Source organism: Trachypithecus francoisi, unplaced genomic scaffold (assembly GCF_009764315.1).
Source record: "Trachypithecus francoisi isolate TF-2019V2 unplaced genomic scaffold, Tfra_2.0 Lachesis_group17, whole genome shotgun sequence".
In the NCBI taxonomy this organism is placed as follows: Eukaryota; Metazoa; Chordata; class Mammalia; order Primates; family Cercopithecidae; genus Trachypithecus; species Trachypithecus francoisi.
Genome location: NW_022681462.1, coordinates 88,592,129 through 88,610,921, shown reverse-complemented (window position 1 = coordinate 88,610,921; position 18,793 = coordinate 88,592,129). Strand labels below are relative to the sequence as shown.

At 37.7% G+C, this 18,793-nt stretch overlaps 1 protein-coding gene across 1 annotated transcript in view; it reads right to left on the bottom strand.

The window, feature by feature from the left end:
• The window catches only part of WDR35 (WD repeat domain 35), a 69,366-nt gene extending 50,667 nt beyond the window's left edge, over positions 1 to 18,699 (bottom strand). The window contains exons 1-8 of the mRNA XM_033176748.1: positions 18,508 to 18,699; positions 17,674 to 17,791; positions 10,946 to 11,017; positions 9,170 to 9,262; positions 7,191 to 7,319; positions 3,669 to 3,802; positions 2,624 to 2,789; positions 1,701 to 1,846 (exon numbers count right to left, since the gene is read on the bottom strand). Coding sequence (XP_033032639.1) covers positions 1,701 to 1,846; positions 2,624 to 2,789; positions 3,669 to 3,802; positions 7,191 to 7,319; positions 9,170 to 9,262; positions 10,946 to 11,017; positions 17,674 to 17,791; positions 18,508 to 18,684 — 1,035 coding nt within the window. The 5' untranslated portion in view covers positions 18,685 to 18,699. The remainder of the gene's footprint in view (positions 1 to 1,700; positions 1,847 to 2,623; positions 2,790 to 3,668; positions 3,803 to 7,190; positions 7,320 to 9,169; positions 9,263 to 10,945; positions 11,018 to 17,673; positions 17,792 to 18,507) is intronic.
• Between the last annotated feature and the right edge of the window lie 94 nt (positions 18,700 to 18,793).

Genomic DNA, 18,793 nt, shown 5'->3' with positions numbered 1-18,793 from the left:
ATTACGTGCCAGGCACTGTGTAGGCATTTCCTCATTGTAATCTCCTTTAATCTTTACAACAGCACCATGACATATTTCCTTTATTTCTGAAAATAACTAAACTGTATCTCAGAGGCTAAATAACTTCTCTATGTCAAACTACACTGTAGAAAATGAATTCAATGCCAGATCAACTTGACTACAAACCCTATGCTCTGTTATCTCCTACCATGGCTAAGACCACAGTGCAAAAACCAGGAGCCCCTGGACCTCAGAATTTAAAAGCAAATTCTTCTCTGAGGTTTCCTTAAGTTTAAATCGTTATGTTTAAATTGTTAGATAACTTCCATCCAGGTTATCTTTCCTACCTTAACAATAACACAGATCCAAATAATTCCCCATATATTCACTCACTCAGAAAATACTGACTACTATGCCCTGAGGAACTATGCTAAATACTTTCAGTTACAGCTAGACCAAAACCCACTTACAGTTTCAGTTTAACACTTAACACATTATTTTGCAAGATAAAAAAACAGACTTTAGAACCCATGTTTTTCTACCTGGGGAAGGCTGAACTAACAAAAATAAGCAGATAAAACATGATGACAAATAAGTAAATGGCAATCAACAAAAATAACCAATAAAGAATATTAAGAAGGAGGTTATAAATATAGAAATAATTAGAATGCAGATTTTTAATTATTTAGGAACATTGAAAACTATGCTTTTTTTTTTCCCTTCACTTTTACATCTACCAGAAATATTGTCATTTGACAATGTATAGGGAGCATCTACTTTCTACAGTATCTTCTACTGGGTAACTTTGAGATACTGATTCAAAAGCATCAGAAGACATCATTTCTTGCCCTAAAAGAAATTATTAAAATACACAAAAATAATATTAAAACAACTGGTACAGGCTTTTATGCAGCCAAAAATACATTTCACTGTAGTCTATGGTGAATTTATAAAAGCCAACAGGGTATCCAAAAGGGACAAAATATAGTATTGGGTTAGAAAATAAGATATTCAAAAAACATATTAAGCTTAGTTATTAATAAGCTCTCACTTCCTAAATTATTTAAAATTCACAATATATTAATTCTCCTACTTGACATTTTCCAATGCTACTTCTGAAAATTCTCTTTTAAAATTAAATTTATTAAAAATACTATTGAGAAGGATAATACCCATATGTACATTTATGAAAACAATGCTTGTATTTTAATGTAGCATCACTTAAGATTAATTATTAAATTTTCTTCAAATAATTGATTACTTTGCAACAAATTAAAAGTATTAGAAGTTTAGAGGAAGGACAGACAGATATGTATGTTTAACATCTAAACACATGTAAAATATCACACTAAAAATCTGAAAAATTAATCTGAAACAACTATATTACACTAAATACTACTCAAAAGCTGGCTATGAAAAGAGACACATATTCGGATCACAGAGAATTCAAAATAACTGCTCCATGGTGATTTCTTATGTCAAACTTCTCGTTTTCTGAATGTATAAAATTGTAACTTTTATTTTATAATTATAAAACTATAAGATTATAAAATTCCATGATAAAATACAACAAAGATTTATATTATGAAGATGAAATATCCCTAAAAGAAATTACACCATTTCCTTTGTTCTTTTTTCCCCTACCTTACTCACTGCACATTTAAATAGAAAGAAAGAAGAACAAATTTGAATGCATTTACCTCACCAAACGGAGTGTAAAACTGCACAATGTTCACATCTTTGTCCTGCATGGCCGCCTTCTGGAAGCCCGCCACAGCTAACACACTGCCCATGTGGTTCCACTGGATGCCTACTACGTACATGCCAGTGTCAATCAAAACGGGATCTAGTCAAAAAGAGAAAAATGAGGTCACTGTGGGAAAAGATGTAGCCTACAGAATGTTATACTCTTAACAACAACTTTTAAATACTTTTAAAACTTTCCACGTTTTTAAAAAAACAGGGCTGGGTACAATGGCTCACGCCTATAATCCCAACACTTTAGGAGGCTGAGGCGGGCAGATCACTTGAGTCCAGGAGTTCAAGATCAGCCTGGGCAACATGGCAAAACTCTGTCTCTACGAAAAATACAAAAATTAGCCAGGGGTGGTGGTGCACACCTATGGTCCCAGCTCCTCAGGAGGCTGAGATGGGAGGATCCCTGGAGCCCTGGAAGCCAAGGCTGCAGTGAGCCAAAAATGCACCACTGCACTCTAGCCTCGGCAACAGAGCAAGACCCTGTCGCAAAAAAAAAAAAAAAAAAAAAGGTTAAAAATTAGAAATTGAGGCCAGGCACAGTGGTTCACGCCTGTAATTCCAGCACTTTGGGAGGCTGAGGCAGGTGGATCACGAGGTCAGGAGATCGAGACCATCCTGGCTAACATGGTGAAACCCCATCTCTACTAAAAATACAAAACATCAGTCAGACGTGGTGGCATGCACCTGTAGTCCCAGCTACTCGGGAGGCTGAGGTAGGAAAATCGTTTGATCCCGGGAGGCAGAAGTTGCAGTGAGCCAAGATCGTGCCACTGCACTCCAGCCTGGGTGACGGAGTGAGACTCTATCTCAAAAAGAAAAAATAATAATAAATTTTAAAAAATTTTTAAACAGAAAAATTCCTTACTTTGGTCATTCTCATGTCTCATTATTTGGCATCTTCCATTGTCGAAGCAAACAGCAAGGCAAGGGCAATCAGGCTCCACATAGCCTTCTGTGCCATGGTACCAATGAATCCCAGCAATGCTGATAGCTCCAGTGACATTCACCAAACAACTCAGTTTCATTTTCATCTAAATAAAATTGTCTAGATTTAATATTTTACGTTTTAAAACAGAACAGTATAGATACAATCTCAATAGAGTATTGTAGAAAGAATGCTGAAAATACAATCTAAAAATCAGGTGGCAAATTAAAGCTTAATCACTTTACTGGTATACAGGCCATGGACAAATCACCTAAATGTCCATTTTCCCCACATGTAAAAAATGAGGATTAAAAAACACTGAGTTTTTATGAGACTCAAATAACAAGTATATGAAAGTACTTTGAAAACAGCAAAATGTCATATAAAAGTTCATTATTTTACTTCCACCAGTGAGTGGATTTACTTAGTGTCCTAAACCTTGCTAAAAAACAAAACTGCTCCATCAGTAATCATAGATTATAGCTAAACCTTGCAAAGCCAGAATTTTTCTCCAGATTATGCTGCCTGATCCTATTCTATTTTACCTTCTTTCCAGGGATTGATTTTTCTCACCATTTAAGTCTGTCATTCTTTTTACAAACAACCATTGGTAGCTTTCTACAAAAATACCCTTTGGTATCTACATGTAAACTTTGGCTTCAGATAACAGAAGACACTTAAAAAACTTAAACTGCACATCGCCCTACTCATTATCCCTCTGCTTAAATGCACTGACATCTTGTCCTTTCTACCTACCAAAAAAAATGGAACTAAAAGTTACACTCTAACTTGTGGCACTAATTTGCTTTGAGAAAACCAAAATTTTATTTAATTAAAAAAAAATTTAGATGATTGGGAAAAAGAAAAAAATTCTGACTTGAAGACTTTACACAACCATCATAACAAATAAATGTATATACAAAGATGAATGATATGTACGATCATATAAAATTATATAAACAAGACTGATGATACACATACTTACTATAAAATTTCCTTGATTATCATAAATGTGTATTTCCCCATTTGCCATTCCAAAAAGTAAGACTTTACTGTCCGCAGACCATGTTACATGGGATAGCTGTTTACCCTTCAGGTCTTTTCCCCAAATACGATTGCCTAAAACAAAACATTATTAAAAGTTGTTTAAGGCCATGATCCTCCAACAACTGCTTTCGAAATGTTTGTTTTCCTAAAGATCTTGCAAATTCTTCACAGCATTCATGCATTCATTCCATTTATTTGGCCAATATTTACTGAGCACCTATATGTGCCAAATACCTGCAAAGACATTTGAAATAGTAGCTGTTTCAAACTTTCTCCCCTTTCTTCTAAACTCTGATGCTGGATCTCACTCCCAATTAGCAGTTGAGCCCATCTTCTACTTTGGAAAGAAAATAAAAGCACCCAAAAAACAAATTCCTCATTCCCATCTTCAACAATTCAGAACATAACTGAATCCACACTTACACTTTCTGCTTTACCCACTAATACAAAAGAAGAGGTATTTCCCCAGTCAGTCCCCTGTCTAAGGCTAATTCCTCTATGTATTCTCTGATCTAATCCCTTCCTACCTTTGCAAAGATCTCCCTTTATTGACTACTCTCATTTTCTCTTTCTCATTAAACTCTTCACTCCAGGGCCTTTCTTATGTGGATTTAAACACATGCAGATCTATTTCTCTTTGAAACCACCAGCTTAAATAAAATAAAATAAAATAAACACTCTTATTAACCCCAAGTTCCCCCTGTAACTACTACCTATTTCTACCATTCCTTTCCCAATCAAACTTCATGAAAGAGTTCCTCACACCTATAGTCTCCACTTCAACTCCCACTCAACCCTTAACCCCTCCCAATCTGGTTTCTGCCCCGCAACTCCATTGAAACTGCCTACAACATACACTATTTGGGTGATGGTTATATACTAATAGTCCAGACCTCACCAATATTCAATATATCCATATAACAAACCTGCACTTGTACCCCCTAAATCTATAAAAATAATAAATAAAAAAAGAAGAAACCAAACCTGTTGACACCTTGATCTTGGACTTCCAGAGTCTAGAACTCCGAGAAAATAAATTTCTGTTGTTTAAGAAAAAGAAAGAAACTGCCTTCATGGACGTCACTAAAGCCAAGCCAATTGACACATTTCTTTTTTACCACTCCCTCCTTCTTGAACTCTCTTTGCTGCCATTAGCCCATGTACTCCTTTATCTCCAAGACTCCTACTTTTCAACATCCTTCTTCTGCCCATCCCTGAAATGTTGCTGATTACCACCCCGCCCCCCCACCGGGACAGGGTCTCACTCTGTTGCCCAGGCTAGAGTGTAGTGGTAAGATCATGGCTCACTGCAGCCTCAACCTCTCAGGCTCAAGCAATCCTCCCACTTTGGCCTCCCAAGTGATTGGGACTACAGGAGTGTGCCACCACACCCAGATACTTTGCTTTTTTATTTTCAGCAGAGACAAGGTCTTGCTATGTTGTCCAAGCTGGTCTCAAACTCCTGAGCTCAAGCAATCCTCCTGCCTTGGCCTCCCAAGTGCTGGGACTGTAGGCATAAGCCACCATCCCCAGCCTAAGTATTGCTGAATCTTAACTCTACAAATGCCCTTAAGTTTTGTTCAACTACTTCAATGGTTTAAATTACCATGCATATGCTGGTGGTTCCCAAAATTTTATGTTCAGCACAGATGTTTTTGAGCTGCAGATATGTATGTCTAACTACGATCTGGATAGATTTATTTGAATGGCCCATGGCATGACAAAATCCAAGAGAAATTTTCCCTTAAAATCATTCTTTCTCCACATGAAAGGCATTGCCATCCATCCAGCTGCCCAAGCTGAAACTCTGGATACTGCCCTGGGGACTTCCATCCTCTCATCCCCAATCTTAACTATTCTGCCTCCTGAGTATGTCTAAAATCTACTTACTTCCATTCCCTTGTCATTACCTGGATGGCTACCATCCACCATAATCTCTCACCTGAATTGCCAGAGTAGTTTCCTGATACAGCTGCCCATTATCTTTCTTTCCATTCTCTATTCTTCATATGTAGCACAGAGCTTTTTCTAAGGAACAATCTTATCACATTGCTCCCATTCTTAAAACTTTTCATTGGCCTCCCAAGTGCTGTTGGACTTAAGTCCAAACACCTTAATATAAATTATGATCTGCATGATCCGGCCTCTGTTTCTCTCTCTAGATTCACTGCATACTACTCTTCACCTTTAGTATTATACCCTACTGATAATCAACTTTTTTCAGTGGCCCAAACATAGCTAAGTGCAACTCCTCTGGACCTCCTCAAATGCTATTTCTTAGGGCTGAGACATTCTACATACCAATCTACCTTGTGGCTAATGCCTCAGCATCAGCATCACTTCCTCCAGGAAGCCTTTTCTGATCCCTCCAAGTCTGCATTAGGTGGCCACTTCTACATGCTCCTGTATTTTCCCCATCTTGGCGCTTATCACAGGGTACTGTAATTTCTTGGTTACTTATCCATCTCTCCTGATCTAGGTCTGGTCATTGCTGTACCCTTAGTTCCTAAAATGATAGCTGTTGCTTTATAGGCTCTCAGAAACATTTGTTGAATACATGAAGTTACACATACACACACTCACAGAGGGAGAGAGAGAAAGCGCGCACGCGCATGAGAGAGAAAATAAAAATGATTTTAAAATATATTATTTATCTACAGAGTTTCAAATTAAAACAAAGGTGCAGACTTTCAGAAGACCCAGTTTTATCTATTACTAGAATTTGAAAAATGTGGGTTTTTTTTTTTTTTTTTTTTTTTTTTTTGAGGCGGAGTCTCACTCTGTGGCCCAGGCTGGAGTGCAGTGGCCGGATCTCAGCTCACTGCAAGCTCCGCCTCCCGGGTTTACGCCATTCTCCTGCCTCAGCCTCCCCAGTAGCTGGGACTACAGGCGCCCGCCATCTCGCCCGGCTAGTTTTTGTATTTTTAGTAGAGACGGGGTTTCACCGTGTTAGCCAGGATGGTCTCGATCTCCTGACCTCGTGATCCGCCCGTCTCGGCCTCCCAAAGTGCTGGGATTACAGGCTTGAGCCACCGCGCCCGGCCAAAATGTGGGTTTTTAAGGCTATAAACTACAACCAACAATGACATGTTCAGTTTTAATAAAAATGACCACAGAGTTTTTGAAACTAGGGTCTACGTATATGTACAGACTAACCAATATAAAGAGAAATTACATAATGAGGCAGGCATGTTTAAAATAATGCTGAAAAGTTAATTCACTTTTTTCAATGCCACAGTAGAAAATAAAAAAACAGACTTTTTTCCTTGAATATACATAAAAACAGATGGTTAAAACCAAAGAACAGTTCTTGAACGTCATCAAATTGTATATCAAATATTTTCTTTTTATGTCTATTTTTCAATCAGAATGCTAACATATGATAACTAACTTAAATCTCTAAAGAAGAAAACTGTCAGCCAGATATTGATCTTAGTTCTATGTCCAATCAATGCATTACCATCCACTGAACCAACAATCACAGCCCCATCTTCATATACAATGCAGATCTTCTGTCCATCAGCATTCCAGCTCATACTGCGAACAACTGATTTATTTCGATTGTTGATCATCTCCTCAAACCAAGAGCCTGTTTTCACAAATTTAAAAAATTACAAGTCAAAACTTTCACATCTATTAAACAGTACTTAAGAATTGAAAGCAATCTATAAAGTACACCATGGGATAAATAACTGCAAAGTTTTCTACAACCTGAGACATTAAACTATAAAGCTTCCAAATCCAACAAAAACACAATGAAAAATTAACTTGGGCTTAACTGATAACTGCTTCAAAGATTATCACAGAAAACATAATAAATGCCCATCCTTTGTTTCCTCTTTCTTTCTTTCCCTGTCTCTTTCTTTCTGTCAATTAAAAAATAAACTTAATTTGCTTTTTCAGAGCCAAAACTACTGCTTTTTCTGAAAGCCTAACTTTTCCCACTTGAACAATATGGTTCAGATCATAACCAAGAAAAAAACTCCAAGTAACAATAACTTTATATGTACACATAAACTCTCCAATGAATAATTATGAGCCTATTAAATACAGCATATTAGTTACCATCACAAAGAGAATAAAGCCAAAAAATACACAGCATATTAGGTAAAACCCGAAGTAAGCCTGCTTGAAAAAATTCTAATCAGTTTATATTACATTAGTGATGCCACATCTCTAATGCTGAATGACAAAAATATTCTAGTTGTATGCAGGGTAGGAATGAGATGTAACTTGTCTTTTAGCATAACCAAATTACAGGCAAAAAAAATAGGTTATTCGGTTTTTGTTTTTCTTAAAGGCTTTTTGACATACCAACATAGGAAACTCTGGCCTGCAGCCAAGAAAATAATCATGCAATTTGGAATAACTGGTCAGAGCAGGGTAACAGAATCCAGACTGAGACCCAGAGAAGACCTGAAGACCTACCTTGGAAACAGACAAAGTTTATTCCAATCCACTGAACTTTCACATTCTATCCCCTACACACACACGTACACACACCTTTTTAAAAATTAAAGTATTATAGTATATCTTTAGTGAAGACTTTTTAAATGGTATGCCCTGCCATTTAAAACAGCACACAGGAACTTTTCAAAACCGCACACATAAACTTTTCAAAACAGCACACATGAACCAAGGCACCCTTCCCTTTTGAAGATGATGGCTACAGGCCTTAGGAGAACATGTATGATGAGCTGTTTTTCTCGTAAAAGTGGTATATCTAAGTTAATCCTTCTTTCACCCTCCCTTTCTCTTGTAGACAAGAGGCACAAACCGTGAACCAGTAGTCAGAGTTGAGATAAAATCTGTATCCATAAAAGAAAAGGAAACTAACTGGCCCATGCAGGAAATGAATTATTCTCTTTGACTTCTTACTAAATGTGTTTTCATCTACTGAGATAACTCTAGCCACTCATTTATTCATTCATTCAACAAACATTGACTGAACGTGTACACTGTGCTATGCATTATAAAAGGTTCTACATATAAAACGATGAACAAACAGTCATTTTCCCTTTCCCCTCAGAGCTTACAGTTTACTCAGGGACCAATATTAAATACACACTTACATACACATAAATGTAATTATAAACTGGAACTACCTAGGAAGTAATTCTTATTGGAAATATAGGGGAATGGAAAAAGAGCTATCTCAAGTGGAAACTATTCTTCTGCTAAGAGTCTAACTTCATTTTGGAGATAGCCAACGATGACCTAATTCACTTTCTTAATAACAGGGTTAAAGTGAAAAAAAAAAAAAAAAAAAAGTGAAAAGTAGGCAGCAATAAATCCAGAAATATTACCACTGTGCAGTCAGGATGAACTCCTGTTGTTAGTAAAAGAGGTCTATTTTGGAGATGTTATTTATCCATCCAAATACTGTAAGCTAGATGCCAACTTGTGAAAAATTAAATAAGCTCTCCTAGTAATGTATACCTTTATATAACATCCACAGAATGATAAGCCCGTTTTCATCACTGGTAGTCAACTTCTGATACTGCTCATTCCATGTTACAACTTGAACAGAACCTAGAACATTATAAAACTATTTAGAAACTTAAAGGTTACAATTGATTTCAAATTTATATTTTTATATAAACACCAAAATCATGTTAAAATCAATATGGTTCCTGCACAGCTAACTAGTCTTTAATATTCCTTAAAACCTATTCAAAGGATGCAGTTATTGATATCACTAATTTTCTATAACAATGCATAATACTGTTTTTCATATCTATCCCTATTTCATCCCAGTGAAGACACCTATCATGGCGAGCTACAAGAACTACCATATACCTGATGACAGAAACAAATACAAGCATGGTTTACCCAATTGGCCTGACTTCCAAAAATAATGGTGTCCAAAGGACACAATACTAAGTACTTGTTTAGGAAATGTTTATCATTTTTGGTAGATATGTCCCATAATCTCTCTTCTGCCAACCCCTCTCCCCTGTTTTCCATTCTATTGATAAAACACTCTTGAGCATATCTTAAACCTCCAGGGTACGTGAATAATTGATGACTTTTAATTTTTTAATCCCTAAATACTTTAGTGTACATGTCCTAAAAATAAAGACATTCTCTTCCATAACCATATGACAAATTAGGAAGTTTAACACTGATATACTATTATCTAACTCACAGCCCATATATAAATTTTATCAATTGTCTAAATAATGTCCTTTATAGACACTTGTTTTTCTCATTCCAAGATCCAATCTAGGATTATACAATGCATTTGTATGTTATACGTCTCAATCTTTAGTCTTTTTTTTTTCTTGAGACAAGATCTTGCCCTGTCACCAAGGCTGGAATGCAGTAGCACAATCGTGGCTCATTGCAGCCTCAAACTCCTGACCTCAAGGGATCCTCCCACCTCAGCCTCCTGAGTACCTGGGACTACAGGTGCACAGCGCCACGCCTGGTTAGTTTTTTTTTATTTTTTGTAGAAACAGGGTCTCATTATGTTGCCCAGGGTGGTTCCAAAACCCTAGCCTCATGCAATCCTCCCACTTTGGCCTCCCAAAGTGCTTGAACTATGGGTGTGAGCCACTACGCCCAGTCTCTTCAGTCTCCTTTAATCTGGAATCATAGGACAGATTCTAAAAAGGATTATATATATAACATCCACAGACAGGAGTATTTTCAATATATAAAATAACAGCTACGTTCTTCTAGATTTATTTAAGATGTTGTTTAATCACGTAAAAGTTGAATGACTCTACACTGTATTACTTATGTCTCAACAGAAATGTTTACAAACAGCTCCCAACTTACAATGGTACTACTTAAATGACTTTTCAGTGGTGGGAATGCAATGCACATTCAGTAGAAAACGTACTTCGATTGCCCATACAACTACCCTGTTTTTCACTTTCAATACAGAAATCAATAAATTACATAAGATATTCAACATTTTATTATAAAATAGGCTTTATGTCAGATGATTGTGCCCAACTGTAGGCTAGTGTTTTCTGGGTACATTTAAGGTAAGCTAGGCAGAGCTATGACGTTCAGTAGGTTAGGTGTATTAAATGCATTTTCAACTTACAATGGGTTTATTGGAACATATCCCCATCATAACTCAAAGAGCATCTGTACTTTAAATATTACCATTATTTAAAATGTTGACATTTCTGCATTAAGTAGAAACTTCCTAAACGTCTAAATACCACTCAAACATGACTTAAAAGAAATTGCATGACTCACCACTATGACCTTCAAGATTCTGATTCATAGAAAGCTTACTGGGGGGTGCAAGGCCCCTCAATTTTGCATCATCTAAAACAAAACAAAACAAAACAAAACAAACTACTATGATAAACATATAAAAGTGACATATTATAAGATTTTGACTCTTTTTGTATTCCTGGGCAGTATTAATCATTTCTCTAAGTACGCCTCATCCTGATCTATTTTTCTCATGGTATAAACAGAAACAATAACACATATCCCTTGCAAAGACATTCTGGTAAAATAAAGCAAAATATATAAATCAACATTGTTTACCATACATTACATATATTAATAATCATCACTGCTTTTTATGCCTTTCCAAAAGACCACAAATAGAAATATCTATGGCCTACAGATTGCAAACTCTACAGCTTACAAGGGATCAAAACAGCATAGACTTTGAAAATGGGTTTTTGCTAGATTACACAGAATCTTATATTCACTCATTTATTCATTCATTCAACAAATATTTATTGAATGTGTACACTGTGCTATGCATTATAAAAGGTTCTATATATAAAATGATAAACAAAACAGTCATTTCCCCTTTCTCCTCAGAGCTTACAGTGTGAGGGACCAATATTAAATATATACTCACACACACATAAATGTAACTATAAACTGGGAATGTGAAAGCATAATAAGAAACAGTAGCAGAAGTGACTTAATTTAGATTGATGGGGAACCAGGGAAGGCTATCAGAAGAATTGATATTTAAGCTGAGACTGAGAGGTAAACTGGAGATAGCCAGGAAAGGTAGAGAAAGAAGGGGAGTATTCCAGGCTAGGACACAGCAATGTAAAGGCTCTGAGGTAGATGCCTAGAGCCCTTGACAAAATCTAAGAAGGCCTACGTGGATGAACAGAGGAGAAAATTGCATCAAACAGGGCTGGAGTGATAGGCACAAGAAAAATTACGAAGTATTTGTAGAAAATAAGAATTTTAGATTTTATCCAAAGTGCAATGAAAACCTCTAAAGATGTCTTAAAAAGGTACTAACCATACTACAGAGAATAATATTAAAATGTCATCTCAATAAATTAATCTTGGCTTAGAAATCTGTTACACATAAAACATAGCATTTAAAATTTTCATTTAAATTACAAATTTTATGAAAATCTTAAGAATTTGTAAGGATGGGAATTATACCAATGCTAAAGAAAATTCTACTTTCAGATAACAAGTATCTTAAAATATTATGAAAAATATCCTTTATTCTGAAAACACTTGCAGGAAAAAATACCTAATTTCCTCTAAAATCACTAGTTCCAATTACCCAGTTGTTTTGGTAACACAAGAGTACACATGTACAGTTTAACAATGCAATCATCTGTCAAGATAGAATAAATGTTGCTGACACACACATTAGGTTGAACATAAATTTTTTAACATAGGGTTCTCTCACTCATTTAATCTTTTAAAAATTGTACAATATACTTAAACATCATTATAATATTCTAAAATATTTGGTGGAAACATTTTTCTTAACTTCTAGAACTGAAAAATCCATTGTGATGCATATATATATAATATAAATATACACACATATTCTGATGTCACTATAACCTAACTAAGTGAAATGGGTGATATGCGATTTAGATTAATCATCCATGTTTTCCCTCTGTTAGACCATAAGATAGCATATTCTTGACAAAATACACACTGACAGTTAAGAATAGGCTTTGAAATTCAGCTTGATATATTGGACAAATATCATCCACATCTGAAAAGGTCTCTTGCTGGAAGCAACTCCATAACTTGATCATGTAAAAAGTATTCATAAAACCCACCCGAAAGTTATCAGATGTCCATAAAAAGGCCAAAAGTTTTAAATGATGTAGACTAAAGCCAGGATTAATATCCCAAGATTCCATCCAGTTACATTACTATACTCCAGATAGCCAATAAGGTAATGAAACCAAACTGGTATGTGAACAAAAATCTGGTAATACTAACATAAATCTTCTAAAAGCACATAACAGTAATCCTTAGATTTAAAAGGCATGATCAAAGACGTCACCAATAAAATAAAGCATTTTAAACTCATGTAAAGAAATTTCAGAATGAAATCAGTTATTCCAACAATTCAAAGTACATCAAATCCAAAGAAGGCTTTTAAAAAATAAAGGTATAATGACGCAACTGAAAATAAAAGGTATGATACAGAAGAACAGAAGATCATGCTAATAACACCAATAACCAAACACACTAAATCTCTGAGAGTCTTTCTTTTAGAAGAGCGTGACTGACAATGCTTTTGTTTGCATTCATAAAAGTTGTCAGCAGCCCAATTTCAACAGAAATTCCTGTTATGTGCTGCCAAATAAGCTTGAAACTTATAATCAAAATATACAGAAGACTGTTTTGCAACACATAGGGATAATACAATTCTGAGAAAGAGATGGTACCATATTCGCCAGACTTTCTGGCAGGATCACCTGGTTGCCTTGCTTCTCTATGTGAATGACTGGCTGCAAAGGACTCTGTATGCATCCCTGGGTCTAACTAAGGACACCTTACCTAAGATTTATAGTAAATTTTGTTGTCCTGGTCATACTGGAAAGTTGAGGCAATGACAATGCCTGCAGGTACTGGAGGACTGCACAGTCAGCTACAGTTGGCTTGCATGGCCCTATATACTTTTTCTGTGACAGAAATGTTGGCTTCCAAGGCTCTCTGTTTCCTCTCATGAGGATGAGACGATGAGGCTTTGGCAGTCATAGCAGGAAAAGCAAGAAATGCCACTTCAATCCCAGTCAGGGTCATCACCCTCAAACCTTACCACAAGCAACTCCAACCCAGGGCCATCACCCTCAAACCCTACCACAAGCAGCCCCCACCCAGGACCATCACCCTCAAACCCTACCACAAGCAGCCCCCACCCAGGGCCATCACCCTCAAACCCTACCACAAGCAGCTCCCACCCAGGCTGTCAGCCCTTTAAATACCTTTTGGCAAGGAAATGACATAATCTGGTCCCTTTAAAAGAAGAAGAAAAAAGGACCGGGTGCGGTGGCTCACACCTGTAATCTCAGCACTTTGGGAGGCCGAGGTGGGCTGATCACTTGAGGTCAGGAGATCAAGACCATCCTAGCTAATACGGTGAAACTCTATCTCTACTAAAAAAAAAAAAAAAGAAAAAAAAATTAGCTGGGCGTGGTGGCACACACCTGTAATCCCAGCTACTCAGAAGGCTGAGACAGGAGAATCACTTGAACCCAGGAGGTGGAGGTTGCAATGAGCCGAGATCGCACCACTGCACTCCAGCCTGGGCAACAGAGTGAGATCCCATCTCAAAAAACAAAACAAAAAAACAAAAAACCTGACACTGGCTAGAGTGTCAAGAACGACTAAGAGGAAGCCAGAGACAATGGAAGGAGGGAAACTGATTCTCACAATAGACCAGGTGAGGGATGATGGTAGCTGGAGCTATAGAGGGAGCAGGGGAGACAAAGGAAAGGATGGGTTCAAGATACACTTTGGTGACAAAAGCAACAGGATTGCTGATGCAGATGTTGTGAACGGAGGAAAAGAGAAGATTTCCAGCTTGAGCAAATGAGTGAATCTGAGACATTTGCTGAAATGGAGAGAACTGAAAGAGATCTGGAAGAATATCAAGAGTTCAGTTTTGAACACAGTAAGAGTGAGATACCTGTGAAAGACTCCGGTGGAGACACTCACGTCTGAAAAATCAGGACTGGGCTGGAGATACAAATGTGGCGCTCTTCACCTCATACCACAGATGGCATTTAAGGGCATGAGAATGAAAGAATAAATAGAGCAAGTGAATAGAGAGCCCAGAAGCAAGTTCTCAGGAATTCTAATAGAAGAGGGAAATCTAGCAAAGAGACTGAGGACTGACCAGAGAAGGACAGAAAAGTAGTATGTCTAAATATAACAATAACTTAAACATTCTGAATTCTCTTGTCTTGAAAAATAATGTTTCAAGTCAAATCCTGATGAGTCAATAAAAGCTGTCCATTAGATTTAGAAGATGAAAGTCACTGGTGAGGGAGAGAAAAGGAGAGAGGACTGATACTGAAAGGAGAGAGAGAGGATAAATTGGCAGAGAGGTACCTGAGAAGGTGAAGGGAGATGGGCTCCAGCAAAACACTGGAAGCTGGCCTGTGAGAGAAATAAACCTGATATAAAAAGATGGATTGCTGGTGCTAATTCCTTTCCTTCTAGAGCAGGGGACTGAAAACTGGAGATGCAACTTGGTGCAAACTTTCTGGAGGGTAATTTGCGTACACATATTAGGAAACTGTATAAACGTACATATTAGGAACCTGTATAAATGTACACACTCTTTGATCTAGTGAATGCCATTTCTAGAGATTTATCCTAGAAAGTATTAACAATTTATGCAAAGATTTGGATACAAAGATATAGTTGCTTTAATAGTAAAAATGTGGAGACATCTAAATGTCCAATACTAGAATTGGTTAAGCAAATTATGATATAGTAATACCAGTATAATGAAATACTAAATAGACATTAAAAATGGTGTCATAGAAGATGATTTGTTGATGTAGAGGATTTCTGTATTATATTGCTGTACCCAAGCTACAAAAACATTATACTTAAAATGTTGCATCTTTAGCACAAACAGTGCTTGATATAAAGCAGGCATGCAAGATCTATGATAGTTACTGGAGGGATCTGCTGAATCAACACTATTTGTATTGAATACAATATACTGATCTTGTTAGAATCTCGCAGCCATATTCCTCATATTTATTTCTTTCAGCACAATTCATAATCATTAAGTTCCAAAACAAATACTTTACTCCATTTTCCAAACCTCCAAAGAATCGATTTCCCATCTTGCTCACTAATTTCAAATAATACTCTAGCCACAGCTTATCAAAAGGTTAGAGAAGAAAAAGAAGTTTGTTTTTAAAAAAGCCTTCAATGTTAAACAAAATGAATGCATTTCTTAATGTAAGTTAAAACTTGCGGGCCAGGCACAATGGCTCACGCCTGTAATCCCAACACTTTGGGAAGCCGAGGCGGGCGGATCACAAGGTCAGGAGATCGAGACCATCCTGGCTAACACGGTGAAACCCTGTCTCTACTACAAATACAAAAAATTAGCCAAGCCTGGTGGCGGACGCCTGTAGTCCCAGCTACTTGGGAGGGTGAGGCAGGAGAATGGCGTGAACCCGGAGGTGGAGCTTACAGTGAGCAGAGATCGCACCACTGCACTCCAGCCTGAGTGACAGAGTGAGACTCTGTCGCAAAAAAAAAAAAAAAACTTGCAACATATTGTAAGCAAAAGTATGTATATATACAGACACATATATATACACATACACATACATATAGATACATTTAAGAAATATATATATTCTTATATATTTTTATATATAAGAATGTATATATAAACTACATATTTTTAAACTATATATAATATATAAACTTTATATATATTTTAAACTTTATATATCTATATATATAAAGTTTTTCGGAGAAAAACTTTCTTTTAACACAGTTTTAAAAAACTAAAGCACTGACAGATTGAACTATAAAACAGCATAAGCCAAACTTTAATTGGTACTCTTCTTAGGCTGTCCACTAGCCCTCTGTGTAGTGGTTAAAAACAAGGACTTGAATGTGAGACAAACTTAGTTTCACATCCTTGCTCTGCCACTTACTGGCTGCGTGACCTAAGGCAATTATTAACAGCTCAGAGCCTCAATTTTTTCACCTAGAATACCTACTGCCCAAGATTATTGTGAAGTCAAATAAGATTGTGAAGGTTAAACATCCAGTATATGGAAAATCGTCAATAAGTATTTAAATTATTCATACCACATTCAAAGCTGTAAGGTAATGCTATTCAAAGTGGGGTCTCAGGACCAGCAACTCAGCTTCACTAGAATTGGAAATTCTCAGGCCCCATCCTGGGTCCACTGTGTGGGGGTAGAGCATGAAATCCATCTTAACAATCTCTTCCAGTGATTCTTATACCTAATACAGTTTGAGAAGCTATGTTGTAAGGAATCCAAAAATGTAATGCAGTTTAATCCCCTACATTTTCATTTTATGGAAGAGTAAACTAAAGTAGTAAGATCCTCAGCCACTTGTTGAAAGTCATTCAGTAGTCTTGTGGCAGAGCAGAGATTTAACCCTAATTGCCTTATCTAGATCTTCAATCTAGTGCAGCACTGAGGGGCTAAAGAAGTAGGAAGCTGTTTGCTGTGATTCCAGACAACTAGATAAAGAAAGAAATCAAGCTGCAAAAACAAGAGACCCACTAATAGAAATGTAAAACATATCCCATTTTCTGTTCTTGGACACTGGGTCAATAACCATTAATGTATCTAATAATAGCAGAAAGGATAGGCCTGTAAATAATCCGCCAGATTTTCTTACTGAAATGTTGACTCACAGGATTTGTATTAGACTCCTAATAATACAGTACAATAATTAGATATAGCATAACACAGTGACTTATTTTCATTCTTCGTTATTTTTCATTCTCCATTAATAACTCAGCAAAAACAATCTGATGTTTACATTCAACATTCTCTGAACTTTATTGCAAACATACTCCAGAAAAAACACCATAAAATGTTGGTTTTCCCCTTAAAATAATCAGAATTGCATACTGACAGATACCATGAGTAAATTGCATGAACAAATAACATTAGCCAATTTTCTACCAATTTCAAACATGTGAGCTTGCATTCATTTACCTGTCTGCGTCTCTAATTTCAAAACTTTCAGTAATCCATCTTCACCACCGCATGCTATGAACCCTTGTTCCTTGTTCCAGGATACACACTTCAGCTTCACGTTATTGGGAATGGAAATCTGTAAAAGCAACCATAGCCACACTAGCAACTTTTCACGAAGGAGGTGGGAAATAAGTCTGCAGGAGATGACGGCTGAAGAAAGTCTTCCAAGAAGAAAAACGGACGGTCTTGCAGAAAAAAAAACGAGCTGTGGTGAAATGGGCATGGTCCCTTGAACTGACCCGGGCTCTAGCCTTTGGGAAAGAGGGAAAGAAGTGCAAAAAAGAGAAGGATACTGACTGCGGAGGAAGCCAACGCCAGAGTCACCGGATGGATTTTTTAAAGGGAGGGCGGGGAGCGGGTATAAATCCATACCACCAGTCCCTCTTCCTTTTTACCCACAACACTTAGGCTATCCTATTGTTATTTCTTTTCTCTTGCCCAGTGGCTCGTGGTGATCCAAAGAGTTTAAATCACGTGGATCAGCAACAAGTGGAGGAGGAAAGATAGAGTAGCACGTGGAGACCTATCCTCGAGCCACCCAAAAGGACCTAGCCAGGGGCAGGAATGGGAGAGAGCTACGAGAGGGCAGCGGGCTCGGTCAAGGACTGTCTGGGGCTCTGGGAACCGCAGGAGGAGGTCGGAGGCTGGACCCGGCGGGAAGGATGGCCGCGGAATGGCCAAGCCACGATCAGGACCGGGTGAAGCAGCCTGGCTTCTCGGGAAGGCAGCGGGAATCGCCGCAGGCTGCGGGAATGGCGGGGAAACGAGGACGCCTCCCCCCAGGAAACTCACTTTCTTGGTCAGGTAGAAGAACATCGTGGGATTCCCTAGAGGGTCACGACGGCTGCTAAGGCCCTCGACCGGTAACGGTTCTACGTTTCCAATGGGGAGTACCAGCAGCTGCGGAAAGCTCCCGTCGCCCTGGCAACCGCGATGTTGCCCCGTCGCATCCGGGGCGCCGCGGGGCATTTCCGGTGACGCCCTCGCACCGGGCACCGGCGTAGTGCGCCTGCGCGGACGTCGGTGGGTTGGGGGAGCCGGGTGCGAGGCGGTAGCTGTATAGTCCTGTTTCCTGGCG